Below are 22,608 nucleotides of genomic sequence, written 5' to 3'. Positions count from 1 at the left end.
GCTGTGGTGTTTAAGGAGCCCAAAGTGTGACAACAAAATAAACACCATTACACCAGCAGCAGCCTGAGCCACTGAAACAAGACAGGATGGACCCATGCTTTCATGTTATTTAGGTCAAATTCTCATGCTCCCATCTGCAGGTTTCAGCAGAAATTGATACTCATGCATAGTATTACATAAGCAAACTGCAGCTTCAGTTTCCAGGTCTTAGTTGACAGCAGCTGGTGTGGTCTTCTTCTGCTGCTGCAGCCCATCTGTTTCTGGATTCAATGCACTGTGTATTTTTGTGCATATCTTGACTATAATGGATGGTTATTTGAGCTCCTATCACCTCAAAGCAGTTTGGCCATTCATAATTTTTCTTTTTTGGAGCATTCTCTGGATCAACGCCAGATCAACGCCAGTAAAACCAAGGAGCTGGTGGTAGACTTCCGCAGGCACAAGCATTCTCCACTGCAACCACTGAACATCCAGGGTATGGACATTGAGGCTGTGGACAGCTACAGGTACCTTGGTGTTCATCTGAACAACAGACTGGACTGGACTCATAACTCAGACGCCCTCTACAGGAAAGGGCAGAGCAGGCTGTACCTGCTGCGGAGACTCAGGTCGTTTGGGGTGGAGGGCCCACTCCTGAAGACCTTCTATGACTCTGTGGTGGCTTCTGCTATCTTTTATGGTGTGGTCTGCTGGGGCGGCAGCATCTCTGTTGGGGACAGGAAGAGACTGAACAGGGTGATCCGAAGGGCCAGCTCTGTTCTAGGATGCCCTCTGGACCCAGTGGAGGTGGTGAGTGACAGGAGAACGGCGGCTAAGCTGTCATCCCTGTTGGACAACGTCTCCCACCCCATGCAGCAGACTGTGACAGCACTGAGCAGCTCCTTCAGTGGGAGACTGCGGCACCCACGGTGTGGGACGGAGAGATTTCGCAGGTCTTTCCTCCCCACTGCTGTCAGACTCCACAACAAAGACTTTAACTGAACAAACACACACATCCACACATATGCAATAACACTAAGTGCAATAATCTTTTCTGGCATCGTTGTATTTTTACTCAGTTGTATATAGCATTCGTATTCTATTTTTATCTTATTGTATATTTTTATTCTATTTTATTCTACTGTATATAGTATATTATTTTATTCTATTCTGTACAGCTGTGTACTGTATTTATTCTTATTGTATTCTAATTTTTGCGTCATAACTTTTGCACTGTCCACTTCCTGCTGTGACAAAACAAATTTCCCACGTGTGGGACTAATAAAGGTTATCTTATCTTATCTTATCTTATCTTAAACCCTAGAGATGGTTGTGTGGGAAAATCCCAGTAGATCAGCAGTTTCTGAAATAGACCAACAACCATGCCATCTTCAAAGTCACGTAATCATCTTTCCTCGCCGATGATCCACAGGTGATCTCTACCATGTGATGTAGGGAAAATATTAATATGTGCTTTTGCTGAAATTATAGACAGGTATGTTTTGCCATTAAAAAAAATGCAGTCACTTTTTACAGTTCATGTTAATTAATGTTTATGTAAGTCAGTCAGTCAGTCAGTCGCTGAAGACTCTTGGGAAACAGCCGCCCACCTCCACCATCTCTGGCCATCCTCCATAAATGTTGTTTTTTTCATCATTAACAGCTTGCTGACAGATGAACAGAGGAGAAGAGAACGGTTGTTTTTATCATTTTTCCCCTTCCAGGCAGCAGATTTTAAAATAGATGGTCTTTTCTGACACAAATAGAACAAATGAAACTGCACTTAACAGGTTCACTAACCTTCTCAAAGAGGCTTTTGATTTTTGTGCCTGCTCTTCCAGCAAACACCCAGCTGTCTCTGCGCTTCACAGACCTGATCAAAGTGCTTCCCATTTCACTGAATATCTCCCTCATTTCATTTGTCATTCTGCCACAAAGTAGTAGAGCGGGTCACATTTTGTGACATTAAATTTGTTTTAAATGTTGAATAACTTAGATATGGACTTACTTTTGTGTGACATCATCAAAGGAGGCCACCAAAACGATCATTCCACGTTTTATCTTCTTCAGGTGTGCAAGGATGTCTTTTGGGTCTTTTGTCAGAGTATAAAATTGAAAAAAAAAAAAAAAAAAAGAAAGTCAAAGCTCCCTTACAAGATTAAATCAAAAACTTGATTAGAAGATTTAAAGAAAGAAAAGCGCTTACCTCCTGTTTTCATGTTAAGACAGACAGATTTTTCTACAACTCCAGTTTCACCTATGATTAAAAAATTGCATTGATCAAAATAATTATAATAATAACAGACAGAAGAATATTATGCATGCAGTTCTGCACAAAATCTAGAGTCACAATGCAATTCTTCCTATTTTGCAAGGAAGAATGGAAATAGATGCAGTGATGTGTTGAGTTCTGTGAAAAAAAACAGATGGCCAGTCCATGACTGATAGTGTTTTTCTATCCAGGTATGCTTTTTATGTATCGCCAGTGTGTTTGGGATCATTGTCACTGTGGGACACTTTTCAGACAGTATTGCGCAGTAGATCGCTTTTTTTCTGGGTTAAGAATTCCACAAATCTTGACATGATCTCTCCAACGCCATTGACCGAAACGCAGCTCCAAATCAAAACAGAGCCTCCGTCTTGTTTTAAAAATGGCTGTTGGCATTCACTATTGTACCTCTCTCCTGACCTCCTCTGTACTTACTGACAATGATTTGAATCACATATTTCAAATTTGGATTCATCTCCACAGCCACACATTCAGATCTGTCTGATGAAGGTGTAGATGCATCTATCAGGTCCTGTGTCAGATTTTTATCTCTTATAAAATCTCTTTCTTCCTTTCTCCTCCACTTGTCCAAAAACCCTTAAAGCACACGCTGCACACTATGCCAAGATATGCCACAGTTTCTACTAATAGTGTTTTGCTAATGACTTTGCAGATGCAAAAATACAGGTTTTTTTGTGGGTGTTTTTTCATTATTGACTGATTTTTTTGCAACAGGCTGCTAGTAACAAAGTCCCCAAAGTTATCATTTAAAATTGTTTCCTCGCTAAGTTGTCTGTTATGTTAGGTGCCTTTTTTTATGCTTGAATGAATCATAGGTCGGTGCTTAACAAACAAACATTCCTCTGAAAATGCTCAGGTACAAAGTCTAGACTGTTGATAAATGATAAACTTTGAAAAATCTTCAGAAATCCTGGAAAACTATTGCTCAAGAGCACTTTTAAAAGTTTAAAGAATGTTTGATTCGCTGGAAGATATAAAGAAATAAGAGAATGTGCAAGACTTTTGCATGGCACATAAAAACACTAAGACTCCAGACCAGCTATTTCCAAGTTAGAATTATGGTATTATTATTAATATTATTATTAAGCTACTATTATTGGTTATTACGAATCTTTAAAAGACTATTTTACCAGTTCATTTTTTCAATGTTTATGCATGTTTATGAGAGGTCTGAGTATTATACTCACCATTTATCACTGCAATGTTTAGCCCTGGTCCCACGTTATTCAGTGCATGACTCATTATGCTGTTGAAGCACTGACAGGGTTCAGTTTCACTGCAGAATCTTGTTTGTTTTTTTTAAAGTACTCTGTTAATTCAGGTGTTACCAAATGAATACATACATTTTGCCATCAAAACAGACTGTTGGCCCGACAATATCAGCGGCGCCGCTCCTGATACGTAAAGCAATATGGTTGGGTGGACACACTCTTGAGAGGCTGCACTTTGGCACAGACGTAGGTGGAGCTAAAAAGGCACAGAAAAGATTTTACAGCAGGAATACTGTGATTTTACCATATTTAAACTCAGATAATGACATGTGAGAAATAAATACTTTGTACAATGTTGCTAAAAAGACATTGTTTGAGATTCGCTTTGACTTGATCTGCGTTATAAAACCCTAAGTTGAAAGAAATGAGACAGTATGGTGGAGACAGCAGGCATAAACTGTCACTAAAAAGCTGTAGCTCCGGATTTAATAAGCAAAACATCTCACCGAGAGTATTCCTTTCTCTCTCCTGTGCTACGGATGAATTGATGGATATTCCCCATGTGATTAGGAGGACAATAATTACAGCAGCAAGGGGCAAAACAGCTGTCAACAGTAAAAAGATAGTAGATCAAATCTGCAGTCACACAACTAGAAGCAGCTGTTGCGAAATGAAGGAAAAGCTTACCTCGATATTTCATATCTGCAACAGATCAGAGAGCTTTTTTTTCAGTCCTGAGGGGAAGAGTTGAGACCTTTCAAACTCACCCGAAGAACTGAGAAAAGAAAGACATGCTAGCAGAGCTTTGGTGTCATCTCATCTGTGAAAACGCATCCTGATAATTCCTATAACCCATCACTTGTGGGGAAAACCCTTCTTTCTGTGATACATGTATATAGATACTGAAAACTAGATGATTAAGTTTCTCCTTTTCACAATGTCAAACAAAGGAAGGTGTCCACAAGTAACAGATACTATTTGTAGTCAACAACAAGGCTTGCAAACAGCCGATTGTGTGTTGCAGGTGTATAAACGAGCCTCTGAAACCTAGAGAGAGAAAAGACACTGAGGATGGCCCAAAAGCCTCATATTTCAAATGGGATGAGTAAGAGAAAAAGGGATTTAAAGAATCATTGTACCAGCTGTCAGAGTTTTCCATTTGTATGTAAATTTGGGTAAAAACCCATATGATGTGTGGAAGGATCTACATAAAGCAGCTCATACACAGAAAAAAAACATGCTAGAAACTAGAAAAGAAAAAAAATCAAAAGATTTTACTCAGAACTAAAAAATAACTATGGGAAAGGGCAAAGACAGCGTTGCTGAAAAGAAACATAGCAGAATCAAATGGGAAAGTAACTCACAAAACCTGGAAAGCTGACCACGGCGGAGAACGAGAAGTCAATTATCTAGAATAAAAAACACAACGACAGGGCAATAGAGCTGGTGTTTTTTAAGGCATTTAAGACAAACGCGTTGTTGGCACAGGAATAAGCCATTAGTCACATTTAGATGGTGAAAGACGTGGTAATCCCCAAGGAGGAGGTCAAGCCTGTCTGTCACAAAGCATCTGCCCTGCTGATCCTTCAGCAGTAGCTGAGCTCAAGCCTTTCCTGCCTGGAGAGCTCGTAAACAAAAACAGCATCTCCTTGTATCATATTCTGGCAAATCGAGCGCACAGATGAACACAATGATCATTTTCTCTAACAGACTGATTTCGCTCTGCTGCCACGTGGATGGATACAGATCTTTACAACCTCGTCCAATAACAACAACCGGCACATCTATCATGGAGATAATACTATAGTCTCATTTTATGGGCTTTATTTCAAACTGCACTGTTTGCTACACTTTTATCTCGCCGTTTATTTCCTATTACACGTAGTGATCTGTTTTTATTTTTTGTTTAATTTTATTGAGCTCTTACACTCATCGAGCCATTTTATTTTATTGCCTTTAGTTTTTTTTCTAGCTACTCAATTTTGTTTTATTTTGTTGAGCTCTTTTCTGCTTGAGCTGTTTCCCCCTCATCAAGCTATTGTACCAATTTATCTAAAATGTTGCAAAGGTGTTGTTTTCCTCCAGGACAGCATCAGCATCAGATCTTCCCGGCATAAATTCCTCAAAACAGTATGAAGGGATGTACTCTTTTCTTCTAAATTTGTGTTTCGTTTTCTTCTTATGACAACAGTGTGAAGCACTTCTACAGATTCAGCAAAACAACCAAACAGACTTGTTGAGCTGAAAAATTACCAATTATTTTTCCATATTTGTAGCCAAATGAAGTTTAACAGATTTACTACTTAACTTTACATGATTTTACCACAGAATCATCAACTAAACTCCAATAAATGGATTTTGACTCCCTTGTACAAAGCATGGCTTTTGGATTAAAATCGTCTTGCCTTAACACCCTTGAATAAGACAGAAGGTATCACACAAGGAGCCTGGGATGTTGAAGAGTGCTGTTGTGTTTCTGCTTTGTTTGAACTCACCAACTGAATTCCTATCAGAACTTTTAAGATTGTTTAAAACCTTGAAAGGCTGAAGAATTACAAACAAAGCACAAAACTATTTAGTATCAAGGATTTCACATTATGTTCACACCAATTTCAGGTGACGATGGTGTATTACTAAAGGTGACCAGCAGGTGGTATTTGTGTACTGCCGTTTACTGATCAGCGGTAACACAAAGCACACAGTGAGGGAATCGCTTTCCTTTTGTATGATTATCGACATTCTGCAGACAGCAATCAAATGAACGCCGGCAATATTTTTCAACATTTGACTCCATAGCTCCTGGATATTTTTATTCCAGAGCTACATTTAATAAAACATTCCCTTTATATAAGGACACAAATCATCAAGGTAACAAACTGGGGGGAAAATAAGTACATACAGAGCACACTTAACCAGTCCACATGATTAATATGTTTAATAACCAGCAGATTTAGATCCCAGATGTCCACAAAATAAATAAAAAGATACAGTAGGTTTTATAAATACTGATCCACATCAACATCAGTAACTACACAGCAAAAGATGATTGGAAAACACAAGAATCGGGTCTCTGTGTCTGATTTGTTGATCACACGAATAACCTAAAATGAACCAGTCGTTAGTTTGAGCTGTGACACTGACGTTCACGTCAGAATGTTCACTTGCAGCTCCCAACCAGGTAAGTGGCTTTTTTTCTATCTGTGACAAGTATGGCTGTCAGAGAGATCAGGGTACATCATTCAGCCCAGCGCTACATTAAAGACCCAGTGGACTAAACTGCAAATTGCCTTTAAGTGGAACGATGAAACAGCAAATCCTTTCAAAGGGAAACTGCCCAACTGGCAGACAGCTGAAGTCCTATTTTGACTACCTTTGCACATCATTTGGGGTGTGCGAAACATCACATCTCCATGTGCGACTTTGTAACAACCGCTTAATTCATAGCATTGCACATTTACATGTTCTGTGGCAGACAGACAAACATTGAGCGAATGTGAGTGCGTCTGCCCTTTCAATGTCCCACTGACATTTATTGCACTGCCAGTAAATAATACAGGAAATAATGTTCCGCTTTAGATTTTATATTTAAGGTATAAATTTAAATTTAAAGTTAAATAGTGGAAATAATGGAGTAAATAGTGGAGTGTTGACTCTCCATATGATCAGCAGCATTAGCATCCAAATCACATACCCACAAGTCTTATCAAACGCATAGGTCTCAGAGCTCCATTCGTCCAAAAAACAACAACAAAATAAATGCAGCTGAAAGATGTGCAGATAGCTCAGTAGTTATCAGGCTTTCCAAAATAAAAGAATAATTTAAAAAGGCTGCATGAATTGCTGCTTTAATACACTGACCGTATCGCCAAATAACACATTCAATTTTGTTGACAATTCATTACGACTCTTATCTACCACAGCTAACACTGAATGTTTTGTTGGTTGTTTTATTGTAGCATATTTTAGCAGAATATTGATTGTGAGAAATAAGGATTAAATGAGTTTTATGCTGGAAAAAAAGAACACCTTTTTTAAGCCCTGAGCTGTGCCTGCGGGAACAACCTCCACCCATCAGAGGGTTGGGTAGTAACCAAAGACATCAAATGTCATGTGTTATGTGTAAAAAAGGAAAAAAAAAGAAAAGAAAATGTCAGTGATGATTCAAATGAAGGTCATTATTTCACATCTAAGAGTATGAAGCTGCACAAATAGAAATCACATTTAATCTCAGAATTACAGTTTAAGATATAACTGCAAATATGGAATACTATTTCCTCACTTATTTTATCTGTAATTGTATATTTTTGGTTTTCACATTCTTGGCTCACTTTTTATCCCCGCTACGAAAACAATCCTCCATTTCATTCGTACACCACACAGTTTATAGAATAAACTCCATTGCAGTCAGTCCAGCAGCTTCCCAGTTGGAGATTTATTCCAAAAGATCCTGTAAGGGGAGAGAAAAGGAAGTTGAAATTGACTTGTGATGTGATTAGGAAGGATACAGTGGTGCTGGCTTGTACTGGAAGAGAGATGACAGCGAAAGCTACAATCAGAGAAGCCACGATGCACTGACCTCGTCTGAATCCTCTCCCACTGTGCGCGACCTCCTGTCGCCATCCTCCTCTGCCGCTGCTGAATGCCCCTCCTCCATCTGTCTCAGCACTGAGTATCTGTAAGTTGCCTCACTGATAAGAAAGTTATGTGGCAAAACCAGGGTGAGTTGTTTTTACTGCAATCTAAGTGTTTAAAATAAACACGTTAAGGCTCATTAATAAATTTTCATTACTTGACTGGGAAGCAGTATTTTCGGATGATCAATACGGCAGCAGCTACCGCCACCGCAGACACCAAGATCACTGATGCAATAATCCCGGGGTGAAGCCTTAACCCGGCCTAAAAAGACAAATGAATCCAATAAGATCTAACAGTGGGGTAGTTAAAGAGCCCATAAACCTAACAGCTCAGTTCATGAAGTGTGGCAAAGATAAAAAGGAAATACAGCAGGAGATATGACAGCTGAACAGCGGTGCATTATAAATCATAGTGGTGGGGTACATCCCAAAAGCTCAGCAGCAGGGCTGCAAGTCTCTGGCCAAGAGGAGAAACTGATGCAATCCGGATGACATTTCGTCACATCGTACTGCAGATCACTATAATATCTTTAAGTCGGGCCTGTCCATTACATGATTTGGAACAAAGTATGACAAAATTAATCTCTGTAGCAATAATTCAGATGGAGCGTGACCAAAATGTGACATTGAACACGAACAATTTTGTTTGGTGGTGCCAAACAAAATCACAATCACAATCAACCAAACAGAGATGGGTGGGGTTTGATGGTTATGAAGATCATTTTTTCTCTTTTGTTTACTACTGGCAGCATTTACACATGGAGACATGATAAAGGTATTGAAGTGCAAACTAAGCATTAGAACAGAGAAGATGATTTAAGCGACTTTGAATGTGGCGTGGTTGTTGGTGCCAGATGGGCCGGTCTGAGTATTTCACAAACTTCACCTACTGGGATTTTCCTACACCATCTCTAGAGTTTACAGAAAATGGTCTGAAAAAGAGAACATATCCAGTGAGTGGCAGTTCTCTGGGAGAAAATGTCTTGTTGATGCCAGAGGTTAGAGGAGAATGGCCAGACTGCTTCGAGCTATTAGAAAGGCAGCAGTAACTCAAATAACCACTTGTTACGTTATGCAGAAGAGCCAGGTACCACTCCTGTCAGCTAAGAACAGGAAACCGAAGCTACAATTTTCACAGGTTACCCAAAAATGAACAATAGGAGATCTGAAAAATAATGCCTGCTCTGATGAGTCTTGATTTCTGCAGCAACATTCAGATCAGTATTTGATGTAAACATGAAAGCACGGCTCCATCCCGCCTTGCATCAACGGTTCAGGCTGGTGGCGGTGCTGTTGTAATGATGTGGGGGATACTTTCTCGGCACAGTTGTTGCTGACCATGCCCCTTCCTTTATGACTAAAGTGTACCAATGTTCTTATGGCTGCTTCCAGCAGGATAATGCAACATGTCACAAAGCTCAAATTATCTCAAATTCATGACAGTGACCAGATCACAATCCAACAAGCATCTTTGGGATGTGGTAGAATAGGATGAATCATAGATGTGCAGCAACTCTGTGATTATATCTTTTCAATAAGAACTACAATCTCTGAGGAACGGTTCCAGCTCTTTGTTGAATCTATGCAACAAAGAATTAAAGCAGCGGTGAAGGCAAAAATGGGGTTCAAGTCAGTACTGGCAATGTCTACATAATAAAACGCATGTGTAGATATGCAGTAATACACACACACTGGAACAGGAACCCTAACCCATCTGTGGTTCCAGATAAATTTGAAAAACAGCAACGTCTGCAACACAAAGATGACGAGGTGCACAGTAACACTGAGTGAATTCAGAGGGGTATAAATATGCTTTAGGAAATGGAGTACTGTTCCTCCAAAATGCATCAGTCTCAGTCATATATCAGCTTGTGCTTTTAGACTTCCAAGAAGTGCTTCAGGCTATTTCACTACAAGTCAACAAGCTGAGACCAGAGATACGAAAACTTAATCTCCATCTAAATTAAAGTAAGTCCACTGCACTATGGGTATAAATGGTTACATCGCCATAAATTAGGGACCGTGTTTGTAAACTAATTTAACTTTTACCTCGAGTTTATCGGATCTCATTACTCATGCGGCCTTACATACCTGTTCAGACATCCTTGTTACCTTTAAAGCCCGGCTAACTTATTTTCATTATGCAGCCTCGAACTGTGAACATTATAGCCTGCAAGGATCCAAACTGAAGCGATTTAAAAGCATTTAAACGTTGTTGTTTTTTTTGGTCCGAGTATAGTCGTAAGATCTACAGCTGTTTACTTCCTGCTTCTGCTTTTTTCACCTGTTTCCCCGCCCCTGTTAAAGCACACCATGTGACATAAAGTTATGTGTCACGTGACCTTCCGATGGCCTATTTAAAACTTATTTTCAGACCTGTCGTTTTTGCTGCAAACGATCCGCTCTTAAAGTGTGATAGTACTTACAAGTGGTGACGTATGTGTCTGATTACTTTAGAGAGGAAGTCAGTTTTAACTAATGATCCTTTGGCATGTTTTTTATTGGGTCCTGTACTATATAAAGCACTGAGATCATGCTTGAAATGCGAGACAGTTCCTTATGTAACATTCAGTGCCTTTTCGAGGCTGTCACACAGTTCCTAGGACCAGTTTTGTGAGTCATAAGCGCATTAAAATTCAGAAATGTTGATTTTTCTCTGTCCAAGGTCTTGTTTTGGCAGCTTGTAACTGTTAATTGGAAACAATACATTGTGAAATTGAACATTTGTCACTCTGCTATTGTTTCCTGAATTTCTACAAATAATAAAGCATTTCCCAGGATGTGATTTTCTTTTCTGCCATTTTTTTCTTCATGGTTAGGCAACAGTTTATATCAGGCTGAAAATAATGATTCAAGCTGGTATCAGGCGCTCATCAGGTGTGATGAGTGATTTGGCGAGACTGACGAAAAGACTTGCCAGCCTCATGAGCAATCCGCCTGTTGTACTCCCAGTTACAGTTGCAGGCCATGAGATCCTAATTTTGAAGATTTTTACATGCATTGAGTATATTAAAAAACAATCATCTTCCTTTATCCTTGTCCCAATTCTGTCAAATTACTCATTTTAAATCCAGATAAACACAAGAAATTCAAACCACTGCTATTTCAAATTTAATTTAATTCACATTACACATACGCACAGCATGGTTTTATGATTTTGTGACACCATAAATTATCTGTATTGTAACATGTAAAACTGAAATATCACAGATTCAGTACGTTCTTTCAGGAAGCCCGATAAGAGTTTGCCAGCCAAGCTTCATGAACAGACTCTTTTTAGCATCACATGTGCGAATGAATAAGCAAGAACTTTCAAAAAGCAAGTATCTGTATTACATTCCCAGGCTCTTACAGGCTTACATGACACTACATATGGTGACACAAAGCTCCTGTTAGCTTCCACAAATGAACGGATAGACAGAAAGTGATTTTTTTCTGAATTGGGAATTCAATACCGATCAATAAGCTCAGCTGATAAATCCTGAAGCCATTCATCCACTTTCAATTTGATTTATTATTTTTGGCTCTAATTGACTTCAAGTTATGCCAGTTCATAGTACTTTCCTGTCTTTGGATCAAAATAGCAGTTCAGGCAAGGATCATAGAGCAGATTCAAATACTCATCCTCGTTCTCCTCTTCCTTCACTGACTCATCTCCTCCTGCAATAAAGCCAGAGAACCATTAAGCGGCACTGGGTATAGCTGTTCAAAAAGTACATAACTAACAGTACAACAGCGATCCATAATGGAATTTGCACAAATAAAATGTATAAGTGTAAGACATCATGTTTTTAATGCACACCGGAATAGCCATAGCAGATATGAATAAGAGCCTACTCTGTCAGCTGTTACTGGAATAAAATGAGAAGTCTGGATGGTGGGGTGACCTTCAGACTCAGGTGGATTTAAGTTTTCTGCCGCTGCCATTTTTTTCTTCATCAATCAAGACCCAAGACACCCAGGCCCAGTACCACATTATGAAGCTGTAAAGAGATTCCCTGTAATCCCCACGACTTTAAAGCATGAGAATTTAGCTGTTAAATTGACGGGCAGTTAAACACTAAAAAGGTTATGGAATGCTCCGGGACGAACATTTTATCTTATCAGAACTCGGGCAACAATAATGAAAACTAATTATAAGACACATTGTGTAAGAGCTTTAAAAATGATGTTGTAAACTGGAAAGGTTTCATCAATTAACCTTGTCCATGTGTCTAGGGGGTACAGACCTGTAATGAGCCTGTCTCTTGTGACCTTTGGCATAATGTGGAGGACACAGACCTTCACTCTTTTTTTTTATTTTTTATTCTTAATTAGATACAGTTTCACCTGCTTTCCCACCATGTTGTGTGTAGTCTTTGGTGGATTTCTGTACCCTAACATTTCTGCAAGCTCTGACATCAGTGAATGTTTCCATTAGCTGTATCCATTTATGCCATTAGTGTTAATGCTACAGCACTGGATTGTTTTCTGTCTTCCTGACTTTCACATACAAAAAGGCAGTCTGCAGGCAAAGGGACTAATATGAAGGTTTCTGTACCTCTGACTAGACTTCCCCCATTGTTCCATGTGTTGCCTGACCTTCTCTGCTGGCTGGGAGGCATAATAGGAGGGCTGAGCACATCCATCCATTCCCTAGGGAAAAGACCATAAAAGCAGACAGACATGACAACACATACCATTACACTTACCAACCTACTCTATGACATTTTAACAATGAAGTCCCATCATCGTGGGTTCTGAGAAGCCCATCTAAGCTCCCACTGTCCTTGAGCCACTTCTCCTGCAGCTCCACAGTTTTACTTGAAGGATCACTTATTAGATTTTGACTCAAGCTGTGACTTCCAAGTGTCCACATTCGGGCACGGAGTAGGGGTCTTAACCTTGCCTGCTTCAGAGAGAGCATGACTTCATTTCTCTCTAAATGAGTTTATCCTCCCGTCTGCGATGTACTCAGGCTACAACTATACATCAGTCATTTTCCACTAAATGAAAACACTGCTCTGTTTTAGTATGGCGTAACAGATTACAGCCAGAGGAGAAAATATCACAAGATGAATTCTTTTACTTGGAGGCAATGCAACATTCATTTGTTAAACAGCATCCATAATCATTTTTGGCTATACATCAGTTGTGCAATTATGCATTAACATCTTCTGCCTTTGGACAAAACCTCTCATGAGAACACATCATAGCATATTTAATGAGGAATTACAGTATAATCGTCTTATGCACAATATTCTCTGCTAAGCCCGCCTCACCATCATCAAGTGCAGCGATTGATAATGTCACTCTTTCTCAAAACAAAGTATTTTACCTAAACTAGAAAACCATTCATGCTATCTCTACAGTGTGATCCTTTACACCATGGTGTACTTAATACTACTACTTTTTATTTTCACTGGCTCTACTCTTGTGTCCATGTTTTTAATGGGAAATCTTTACTGGGAAATATTAAAATACAGAAATTACTTATGAGCAGTCCTCTTTAGTGATGTGGTCTTCTGATAATAGCTAATAAAAAAACCCTCCTATGATCAAGAGTAAATTATATGATACATTAAACCTACAGAAAGAAGGTTTCCTTTTTTATCTGATCTTCCCATACATTTAAGCGTACATTCATTTCATATTCTTTATGTCTTTAAGTGATAAAGTGCATTATCTCTGTTGAGGCTCTGATTTTTCTTTCTAACAAAAGCATCCGCCTCTTCTTTTCAACACCCATTTGACTGCATGATAGGCAGGAACATTGTACAAAAGTTAATGGAAGCAATTTTCAAGGACAAAAGCCTCTGCTACTGAACTGTAAATTGAACTTCAAATTGTTAAGTGGGACTTGGCAAGAGTGATTAAACTCTTAGATTTTCAAGTCATTATAATCCAAATATAGACCAGAGATAAAGGGAATAAATTGGTTTTATTCAATTAGAGAAAGCACACTGCTTTTGCACAGTGGTTGAGTGTACTGAAAATGAGCTTTCTAAATATCTCGAAAAGAAACAGTATCAAGAAACTCTGTTTGTCTCACACGGTGGTAACAAAAGTTCACAATAGTATGTAATGTACAACTGTATTTCTAGTCAAAGTCTCACTGACAGCCTTATTTGCTGTTTCAACTTTAGCATTCTAGCCAAAGGCAGACACAATTATTACGTGCAAAGAAGCATGTTAAAATGCCAGAAAAGCCCTGGCAACATTAAGCACAGCAATCGGGGCATTTTAGCTGTCAGGGAAGCTGTTGCTCTCAACAGCAAGAAAGCCTTGCAGTGGTGCCAGGATGCTCAAAAAACACCATGATAGAATTCTCTGTAAGGGTGTCTCAGAATGCAATGCCTAAAAGAAATGAAAGAAAACAACGACAAATCCTGTGCAGCTGCTATTCAGTATGTAAATCGAGGCTTACTTCGAAGTCTCATTTCAGGACTACAGCTGTGGAAGCTGCAGAGCTCCGTCAGTGTTTGTGAACAGTAATATTAATTTCAGTGGTTATTCAATCAAACAGCATCGCTTAACTAGATATTTGCCAGTCGGCTGGATGGATAAATTTGAAATCTTTAAATCTGCATGATACAGTAATGCAAATACAAAGATTTCAGCTCAAGGAAGTCTACACATGTCCACACCATGCTACCTTGGTTTTCATCAACAAATCAAATGTGTTTGAGAGATGGGGGTTGCGTAATTTCAGTAGTGAAACCGTGATGCAATTCTTTTGTCTTCTTTTGTAACCTACAACATGGTTGTGTAACAGACCACATGGTTGTCTATATTCACAAAGAGATGGAGGTGTGCAGGGACGCGGCTCTATAACTGCCAGCTGTGGGGCTACAGGATTTCTCCAGAACCTTCCAAGGTGAACTGGATCTATTCGTACCCTGCCGCAGTTTGTTTTTTTGTGTTTTTTAGATGCATAAAAACACCTGAAAGCGAGTTTGAAATAATGGTATTCAGTGTTGTGAAGTGGGCAGTAATATCCTCCTAGTGTTAATCTGTTAAATTGAAAGTATTTGAGCTGTATTTCTGAGACTCTTTCACCTTGTGCTCTAAATCAACACACTGAATCTGTTCCAAGAGGTGTTTGACTCAAGCCTTAATTCTGAGCTATTTTCCCCTTCAAGGAACATTAGAAGAAAACACACACACACACACACTTACACACACAAAAATGATGGTTATAGAAAACATTTTACTTCATCTTGCCTTGACAATGACAAATCCTATTTAACTTACGAGTACGAGAGGGGCCGGGGGGGGAGGGGGGGGGATCTAGTCATTCTCCTTTCACTGCTACATAATGACAATCTGTAATTCTCAACACATGTCAAAGGATGTTTTCAGAAGTCTTTGAAAGCTTGCAAAATTTCTTTACCTTTACTTGATAAACCTCTGGTGGTTATTTACTTTTTTTGGGGGAGGGATGCGTTTCTCCAACTTCTAAAATATCTTTTCTGTTATTCTGTTTCACACTTCATAAGCCTTAAGTTGATACTGGATATAGCACTTTTTTTTCTTTCGCCCTCAGCAATACAAAGCCATCCATCAATATTCTTTCTTTTTGAAGAGAATTTTATTTGGTTTTAAGCTGTAGGTAGGCAAAGCAAGGTGGAACGTGTCTTATGGCTGTTTTGCATTATGAATTACTGAACCGAAGCCCCTGCTGTGCAGAAAATCTAACACGTGCATTTTGAATTCAGGTGAATCTGAAAGCTGATGTCTACTGTATAGCAAACAAACAAATGCTTTAACAACTTCTGACAAGTCTGACAAGCACAATGACACATCTTCGGACTGCTTTCTTTTACCTTTGCTCTGGGCAGCTAATCAGAGGCACCACTATCAGAAGGAAATGAACACGATCAAACTCTGAAAGCCCCACAGATGTATATCTTGTATATGAAATAATACCTTGAAGCCTCTATTTGGAGGGTGGGGATGGAACAGTACTATTCTCCTCTATTAGCTTCTCTATTACTATTACCCTTATCAATTTTGTGTTACGAGAATAAAAGAACTGTACCTACCACACCTCCAGGTTATTTGCACTCATGTGAGTAAGGTTAGCCCCATTCAGAAAATCTACCTGACAGCTGACATTTAGCAACAAATATTGCACTGACTCATAACCATCCAATCTAGATGATGGAGCCAATTATAAATAGAGGCTTGAAGGTACACACCAGCAGGACTTTAAAAATTATATTCTACTTGCCGAAGTTATCAACAATTTAAAATATGTGTCCATTCATTTTAAATAAAGGGTCTCTTAACCCTCTCAAGGCAGGCGTTGCCGATTTGCAACAGTTAAAAACTAACAACCTGATTACCCCACATACATATTTTATGAGTTTTTTTTACTCAGAAGTACCACTGCAGAACTTGGTTGTGCATTAGCAACAAAAAGTTTAATTTGAGCCTGAGAGGGTTAATAGTCAGACTTCCATGTATAATACACTGGAATGCTAAAAAATAATGTGTAAAAAAAAAATAGTGTGTGTAATAACACACACTTCTTACCTGGGGTTTGATTGCAGGAAGGGGTTCATTTCCGTCTGATAGTGGTGTCCCTGATTAGTTGGCTAGAGCAGAAGTAGAGGAAAGCTGTGTTAAAATGTCACCAGATGCTCCAATGCAAATCATTTTTCCCAAGAATTCTCATTAGGTTCAGTTGAAAAGACCACCAAGTACTCGATTAAGGCGCAAAAAGGAAAAAGATTTACTTGTGCAGCACATCAAAATCGAAAATATTTTTTGGTTCAGAGTGACCTGTTTCATTCAGTAAGGCAGTAATGAAGGTCGCCGCCATTTGACTCCTTTTTAAGCCCAGTCGCCCTGTCTCTCTATGAAAATTGTGCCACAACACTTACCTGTAACTGATAAGTGTCACTGGGCCTTTTGCTACTGTTGTGCACATCGTGTCGTTGAGTCAAAGGCAACTGCTGCAATGTGCTTTGATATTTCACTACTTTTGCAATACAGGTTGAGTCCTTCAGGATCAAGAGATAAATTTATAATTTTTCCTGTGCAGATTCATGAATTAATGCATTTAATGCAGTCTTGCCAGAGAATTAAACTGTGCCATGTCGTGCTGTGAGGTGTCACTCAGATATAAATAAAGCATGAGGAGCAACATTTTGTGGAGACACAGCTGTTCAGGACATCCACAAAGTTGCCCGTTCAAGGCTCCCTGAAATTACACATAAAGAACATCACCTGAGAAAATTAAGCTAAGTGAACATTTTTCTTTGTTAACAAAAGCTTTAGTCCAACCACAAATTAGCCTTTACTCTTCTTCTTCTTTTTCTTCTTTACAAATTAACAGTTGATGAAAATCCTTGTACTGCAAAAACCTAATTCTATGTTTTGTGCCTTGGCATAAAAATCAAGTATGACAAATCTGAGCAGTAAGGAACAGGAGGGATGGGTGAGCAATAAAGGGTGAACAAACCGTGATCAAGTAATCCGTGGAATCTAATAATGTGTTCAAAACTTTAGATGTCCCTATACTCTGTAAGTATGAAGGACCTAAAGCATAGGTAGAATTACAGGTAGAAGACAGCAATGATTTCCTTTTTAATATATACTCATTTTCAGCTGCATGAAACACAAGCACATTACCCTCTCCATCTTGTCAAAGTTAAAGACCATATTATAGCCTCAGGAGGATTTTTAAGCGTAGTGGCTGTTAAAGGCTATTACATTACATGACTTTGATGAAGAAGCACTCATGTTGAAGCTGCAGTCCTTACAGTTCTTGAGTTTATTTTAGCTATCTGTATGCTTCCGTACCTTCTTTATCTAATCACCTTCTTAGAATAAGACAGGACCTAAAATTGCAGCCTGTGGAATTCTGCTGGTAATATGGACCGAGGATGATGATGATGATGATGAGTTACTTGCCTGTCAAGGGATGGAGAAACTCTGGGGATCTAGGAAATAGCAACCATTTCTATATTCCAACTGTAACATTAAACCCAGTACCTCACATGGTCGATCGCACCTGCATGAACTCCAGTTTCAAAGAGAGCACTAAGTACATCTGCTGCCAACAGAAGTGCATCACTTATTTTGAACAAACATCACCTCGTGACCAAACAGCAAAATGTGGTGAGGATGTTCAATATAGCAGCGCTGGCTGTCAGTAGCTTGGGAGTCAATGTGATGACTTGCCTGGCACACTATCTGCTGTGTGTCTGCGAAGCCCACACACTTCTCATTTGCTCTTGGAGCTGACATCTATAATGTTTGTATTGTCTCCCTGGTGGAAACACCTTGGACTTTATTGACTCTTCCCTTTATATATCAACCATTATACATCCTTTATTCCCCTGTATGCCGGATCAAACAATCAGAAATCTAAAGAGCTTCACATGTATCTGATCGACATAGTCTTAGGTTCTGATTTCTGTTTCTGCAACTATCTATTAGGAAAATATTAAAACAGAGCAGTGCATGTAAAGTGTTTGTTTGGAAACTTATGCTGCACAAACCTATTTGGCAGAGAGGTCGAGTCAAATGACAGATAATTTATTTCCATAGCTTTCTGCTTTTTTTAACCAGGTATTTTCTTTGAGACAAATGAATGGTGGCTGAATTCCCCTCAAGTGGCTATTATCTATTATTTATTTCCACTTTACATCTGCCCATGAAAAATTACAGACTGGGTTGTATTACAAAACTAAATCTCAGACCTCTCACTCTTCATTCCAATATAATTTTTGTAATAACACATATAATAATAATAAACTCCATTAAATTTAAAGACCCCGTCCTAAGAAAATCAAATATTTAGGCCTAGACTTGTGTCCATAATGTATTTTTTATTTGGTAGAAGACACATCATGAGAAAAACAAGCAGTTTTTCTCACGATGAAGGTTTTTACCAGTGTTGTTCCAACATTCAGATAGTCAGGATTTTTGTATGTAACAATGCTAAGAAACCAAACCCATCAACTACGAGGTGGAAGTAGCTGGTCAGAGATGAGAGAGATCAACAGTGTTTATGTGTCATTAACAAAGCATTATTATCTGTTTGCCAAAGCAGAGCAGTCAAATTTACAAATTAATCCCAGCGGCTTCCTCTCCTGCTTAACAAAGCACACACTTTGACAGCGTGATGCACCGCTGAGTCTCCCTCAGTGCAGCAGGAGAACTTGTGAGTGAGTGGCACTCTGAGACGCTGAGTGAGGGGTGGCTGCAGGACTGTGGCGGGGTCTGGATAATAATCCAACATATAACTGCAGATTGATCGTTTGATTTAGTAAAATCATTAAAAAGAAAACATTTGGCACTTCGATTTATTGTAGATTTCACAGTCACATAATCATTAAATCACTTTAACTTTTTAATTACCAACTTCCCATTAATTAAAGTGATATGGCTAAATGTTTTTTAAATCTTTAATTCCATCGTGAGATGTGTTTGACAGGGTAACTTTATGTTGAAGACAATTTTGATGCCAGAATTTCAAATTAGTCAATTTTCTTTATCAAATAAAAAAAAAAATCACTCTTCAGGTTAAATTACTAAAAACACTGCTTACATTTTTTTTTGTCTCAGTCTCCCACTTGTACAGCAATTATCAGATTTGCAAATGTATCATTTTTATTCTAAAATGACACTGCTGTAGCCATGTGTCCACAAAGAATATGTTTCACATCTAGGACAACATACCACTGTGTCAGAAATCTAATTCGTCACATTTAATCTATAATGTACATTTTTTTATGGAGATTATACAATTTTATATGCCACTGGCTCTTCCCTTGATGTAACCTTTGCAAATCTACAGCCTCTTTTGATGCATTTCCAAAATCTCTCATCAAAAGTAAGCTTAGTTTAAAGTGATAAAACTAAGTGCATGCTATTCACGAGGTCACCACAAAGTAACCAGCGTACTCCCCCCATGGTCATAAAACTGAATCTGTTAGTGTTTCTAAATACGTAGGATGCTTACTGGATCCCAGACAACTTAGAAAATGAAAGAGAAATTTATTTTACTTTTTTTATACAGAAAAAACTATTTTTTATGAGATTATTTTACAGTGGCTCATATGCATGTTTGCTTAACCACAGTGTGTTGTGATCTATCACAGGTCATTCTTTGTGGGATACTCATCCTTAACAAACAGGGAGAGAGCAAGACTGTATGCCGTTTATTTACAAGGCTCTTCTACAAAGATTGCCTTGTTCAGAGCTTAAATTTAAATACAGTACTTAGAATATCAGGTCATAGGACATTCTAACAGCTGTACTTGGATTTAAATACTGTGCTGCCTACAAATAGGAATGAGCTACCAAAAAAATATGAAACTACAATTATTTATCTGCCATTATTCTTGCACCCTTTTCTTTATTTCTTTACATGTAAGACTCTTTATTGAAGAATTAAATAATAACACTTTTTTATATACGTAATATATTTTTTTTGTAGTGTTTTGTTTTCAACATTGTAATGGAAGCTTAGCACACGTTTGTCTGGAGGTTAAGTTTAGTCTGCACTGCCATAAATCACAGCAGCAGAAACCACTTGAATCACAACATCCAGGGTCCAGAGATGGATTATCATTGCCAATGGAGGAGTCCCAGCCCCAGACAATGACTATTTAGGTCTTGAAATCACTTAGTGTCTTTTTTTTAGAGAAATCTATCCTTTTGATGGAAGTTTTAGGTGTTAGATTCACTAAAATGTTATATCTCTATTTCTCTTCATTTGTGATCTGTTTAATGTGTGGTATCTTTCTTTATCTTCCTCACTTTCACGTTATCAGCAAAGTGTTTTCTTACAATACTGTTGGTGGTGCTGTTGCCATACATTACAATTATAAACACAACAGCTAATTGAAAAAAAAGAAAGATAGAAAGAAAAAAAAACATAACTTCAGGGCATGATAGAGTAAAATGTAAATCCTAAAGTGGGGTCTAAAGATACATGTCTTTATTGGTGGCCACATAATTGTGTCCTCAATAGAAACAATGAGGTGGTAATCCCTGAGGTAATAGCACTATTCATTGTGTCCTTAAATCTTAGGACATTAATGGATACCTGAATATACAGAAATGGTAACAGGCGTATAACTCAAGAATTTGTAATGATTTTATTCACTGGGGATCCTACAGTGGACTCAGCAGAGCCAGGCATGATAGTGTTATCTCTCCATAAGTGAAACATACTTTTGTTAATGGACCATAGATCTAAATGACCTTCAATAGCCGAGAGAAAACTGCACCATCTTTAAATTCTAAAAAGATCTCTGGGGAAATTTTCAAATGACCTAAATAATTTTTAGTCACTGAGGGACCTGTGGATATTGCGCCAGTGTATATTTAAAAACTGGAAGAGGCCAATTAATGTATTTCTATCTCAATAACCTTTTATAATGCAAAAACATACTGGTGGAAGAGGTGCATTAGCACTTCATGGTGGTGTAAGTTGGGGTTTGAAATGGAAATGAGCAAGAATGAGGATCAACCCGGGTCAAACAAAATATTCGAGACAGGAGGACAAAAAGAGGAACAACGTGCTAATGATTGTAAGTGGTAGATGAGCTGCACATGTGCTGCTTGTTAGTGAAGAGTCAATAAAATATGAAGAGTAGCAAAGCTGGACAATACAGACCAGAGAGATGTGGGTCCATGTAGAAGTATCGTCACTGCTCATGCTGATGCTGACATTACACCGGTGGATCTGAGATGCACTGAGGCCCGAGGCTTTACATTCATCTTCCTCTTGCTCTCTTTTTAGGCTAGCCAGCATTCGAAGCTCCTCATCATCTTGTGTCTGCGGACTGCCGAGCAGGTCCGAGTCGCAATGACTGGAATCAACAGGCTTTAGTGTCTCATCTTCTTCTTCCTCCTTCAAATTTATCACCAATAAAACGGAGATTACCTTTTTGGGAGCAATCCACAATACAATACCTTGCACTTAGTCACAGTCAGATATACACACTGATATAATGTTTTGTGCAGACAAATAAAGTGCTGAAAGTCTTAACAATAAGCTTTAGTCCCAGATAGAGCTCAAGGCAATTCTGGACATACGCCATTGTTTTGACCCACTGAGGAAATGTCTTTTAACTGTGGATCTATTGATTTAGCAGACTATGGTAACAGGATTTTTCTGACAAAGTGTAAGGAAGTCTTGTGATACCCTGGTGACGAATCAATAGCAGTCAATAAACCAAGGCTGCAGGGAGGGAAACAAACTCCTTGTCATATTCATCAGACAATCTTTCAGTCAAAGCCTTCACTGCATGTTGCCTGCTGTAGTTGGCACAAATCAGCAGTCAGGAGCTACACTGATGAAGGAAACTGGGATATCACTCAGCAGCAAGTTGTGTAAATGCAGAAAGCAACCATCAAGTGACAGATCTCCCTTCAGGCCTTGTGATCGCTTCAGTTGACTATCCTCTGATCCTGGATCGTTTCAACTGGTGCTGGGGCCTACCTCAATTTGTAACAGACCATAGACTGATCCGGCAAACCTTTTCCCCAG

At 38.7% G+C, this 22,608-nt stretch overlaps 2 protein-coding genes across 8 annotated transcripts in view; both read right to left on the bottom strand.

Moving 5' to 3' along the window:
* Positions 1-859: 859 nt before the first annotated feature.
* On the bottom strand, positions 860-7,900 carry LOC309706234 (protein FAM3C). 2 transcript variants are annotated; one of them, XM_082532574.1, is made up of 10 exons: positions 7,809-7,900; positions 4,845-4,889; positions 4,168-4,255; positions 3,987-4,085; positions 3,613-3,736; positions 3,457-3,515; positions 2,186-2,236; positions 1,988-2,072; positions 1,780-1,906; positions 860-1,646 (listed from the first exon to the last, which is right to left on the bottom strand). In XM_082532574.1, the coding sequence occupies exons 3-10, from the start codon at positions 4,178-4,180 to the stop codon at positions 1,554-1,556; spliced, it is 651 nt and encodes a 216-aa protein (XP_082388700.1). In that variant the 5' UTR covers positions 4,181-4,255; positions 4,845-4,889; positions 7,809-7,900; the 3' UTR covers positions 860-1,553. The 2 variants fall into 2 exon arrangements, with proteins under 2 accessions (XP_082388700.1, XP_082388701.1); XM_082532575.1 differs by lacking the exon at positions 4,845-4,889 and having other exon boundaries at positions 7,809-7,875.
* Positions 7,901-10,506: 2,606 nt separating this feature from the next.
* Positions 10,507-22,608, bottom strand: part of cfap20dc (CFAP20 domain containing) — a 34,254-nt gene continuing 22,152 nt past the window's right edge. For 2 of the 6 annotated variants that reach the window (XM_082532568.1, XM_082532569.1), the window contains exons 13-16: positions 21,733-22,002; positions 16,632-16,693; positions 12,655-12,749; positions 10,507-11,774 (exon numbers count right to left, since the gene is read on the bottom strand). In XM_082532568.1, coding sequence (XP_082388694.1) covers positions 11,656-11,774; positions 12,655-12,749; positions 16,632-16,693; positions 21,733-22,002 — 546 coding nt within the window. In that variant the 3' untranslated portion in view covers positions 10,507-11,655. The remainder of the gene's footprint in view (positions 11,775-12,654; positions 12,750-16,631; positions 16,694-21,732; positions 22,003-22,608) is intronic. The other 4 variants (XM_082532570.1, XM_082532571.1, XM_082532573.1 and 1 more) reach the window with 4 other exon arrangements.

Source organism: Aulonocara stuartgranti (assembly GCF_965226115.1).
Source record: "Aulonocara stuartgranti genome assembly, chromosome: 5".
NCBI classification, from domain to species: Eukaryota; Metazoa; Chordata; class Actinopteri; order Cichliformes; family Cichlidae; genus Aulonocara; species Aulonocara stuartgranti.
The sequence above is the reverse complement of the archived record's forward strand: the minus strand, read 5'-3'. Positions and strand labels throughout refer to the sequence as shown.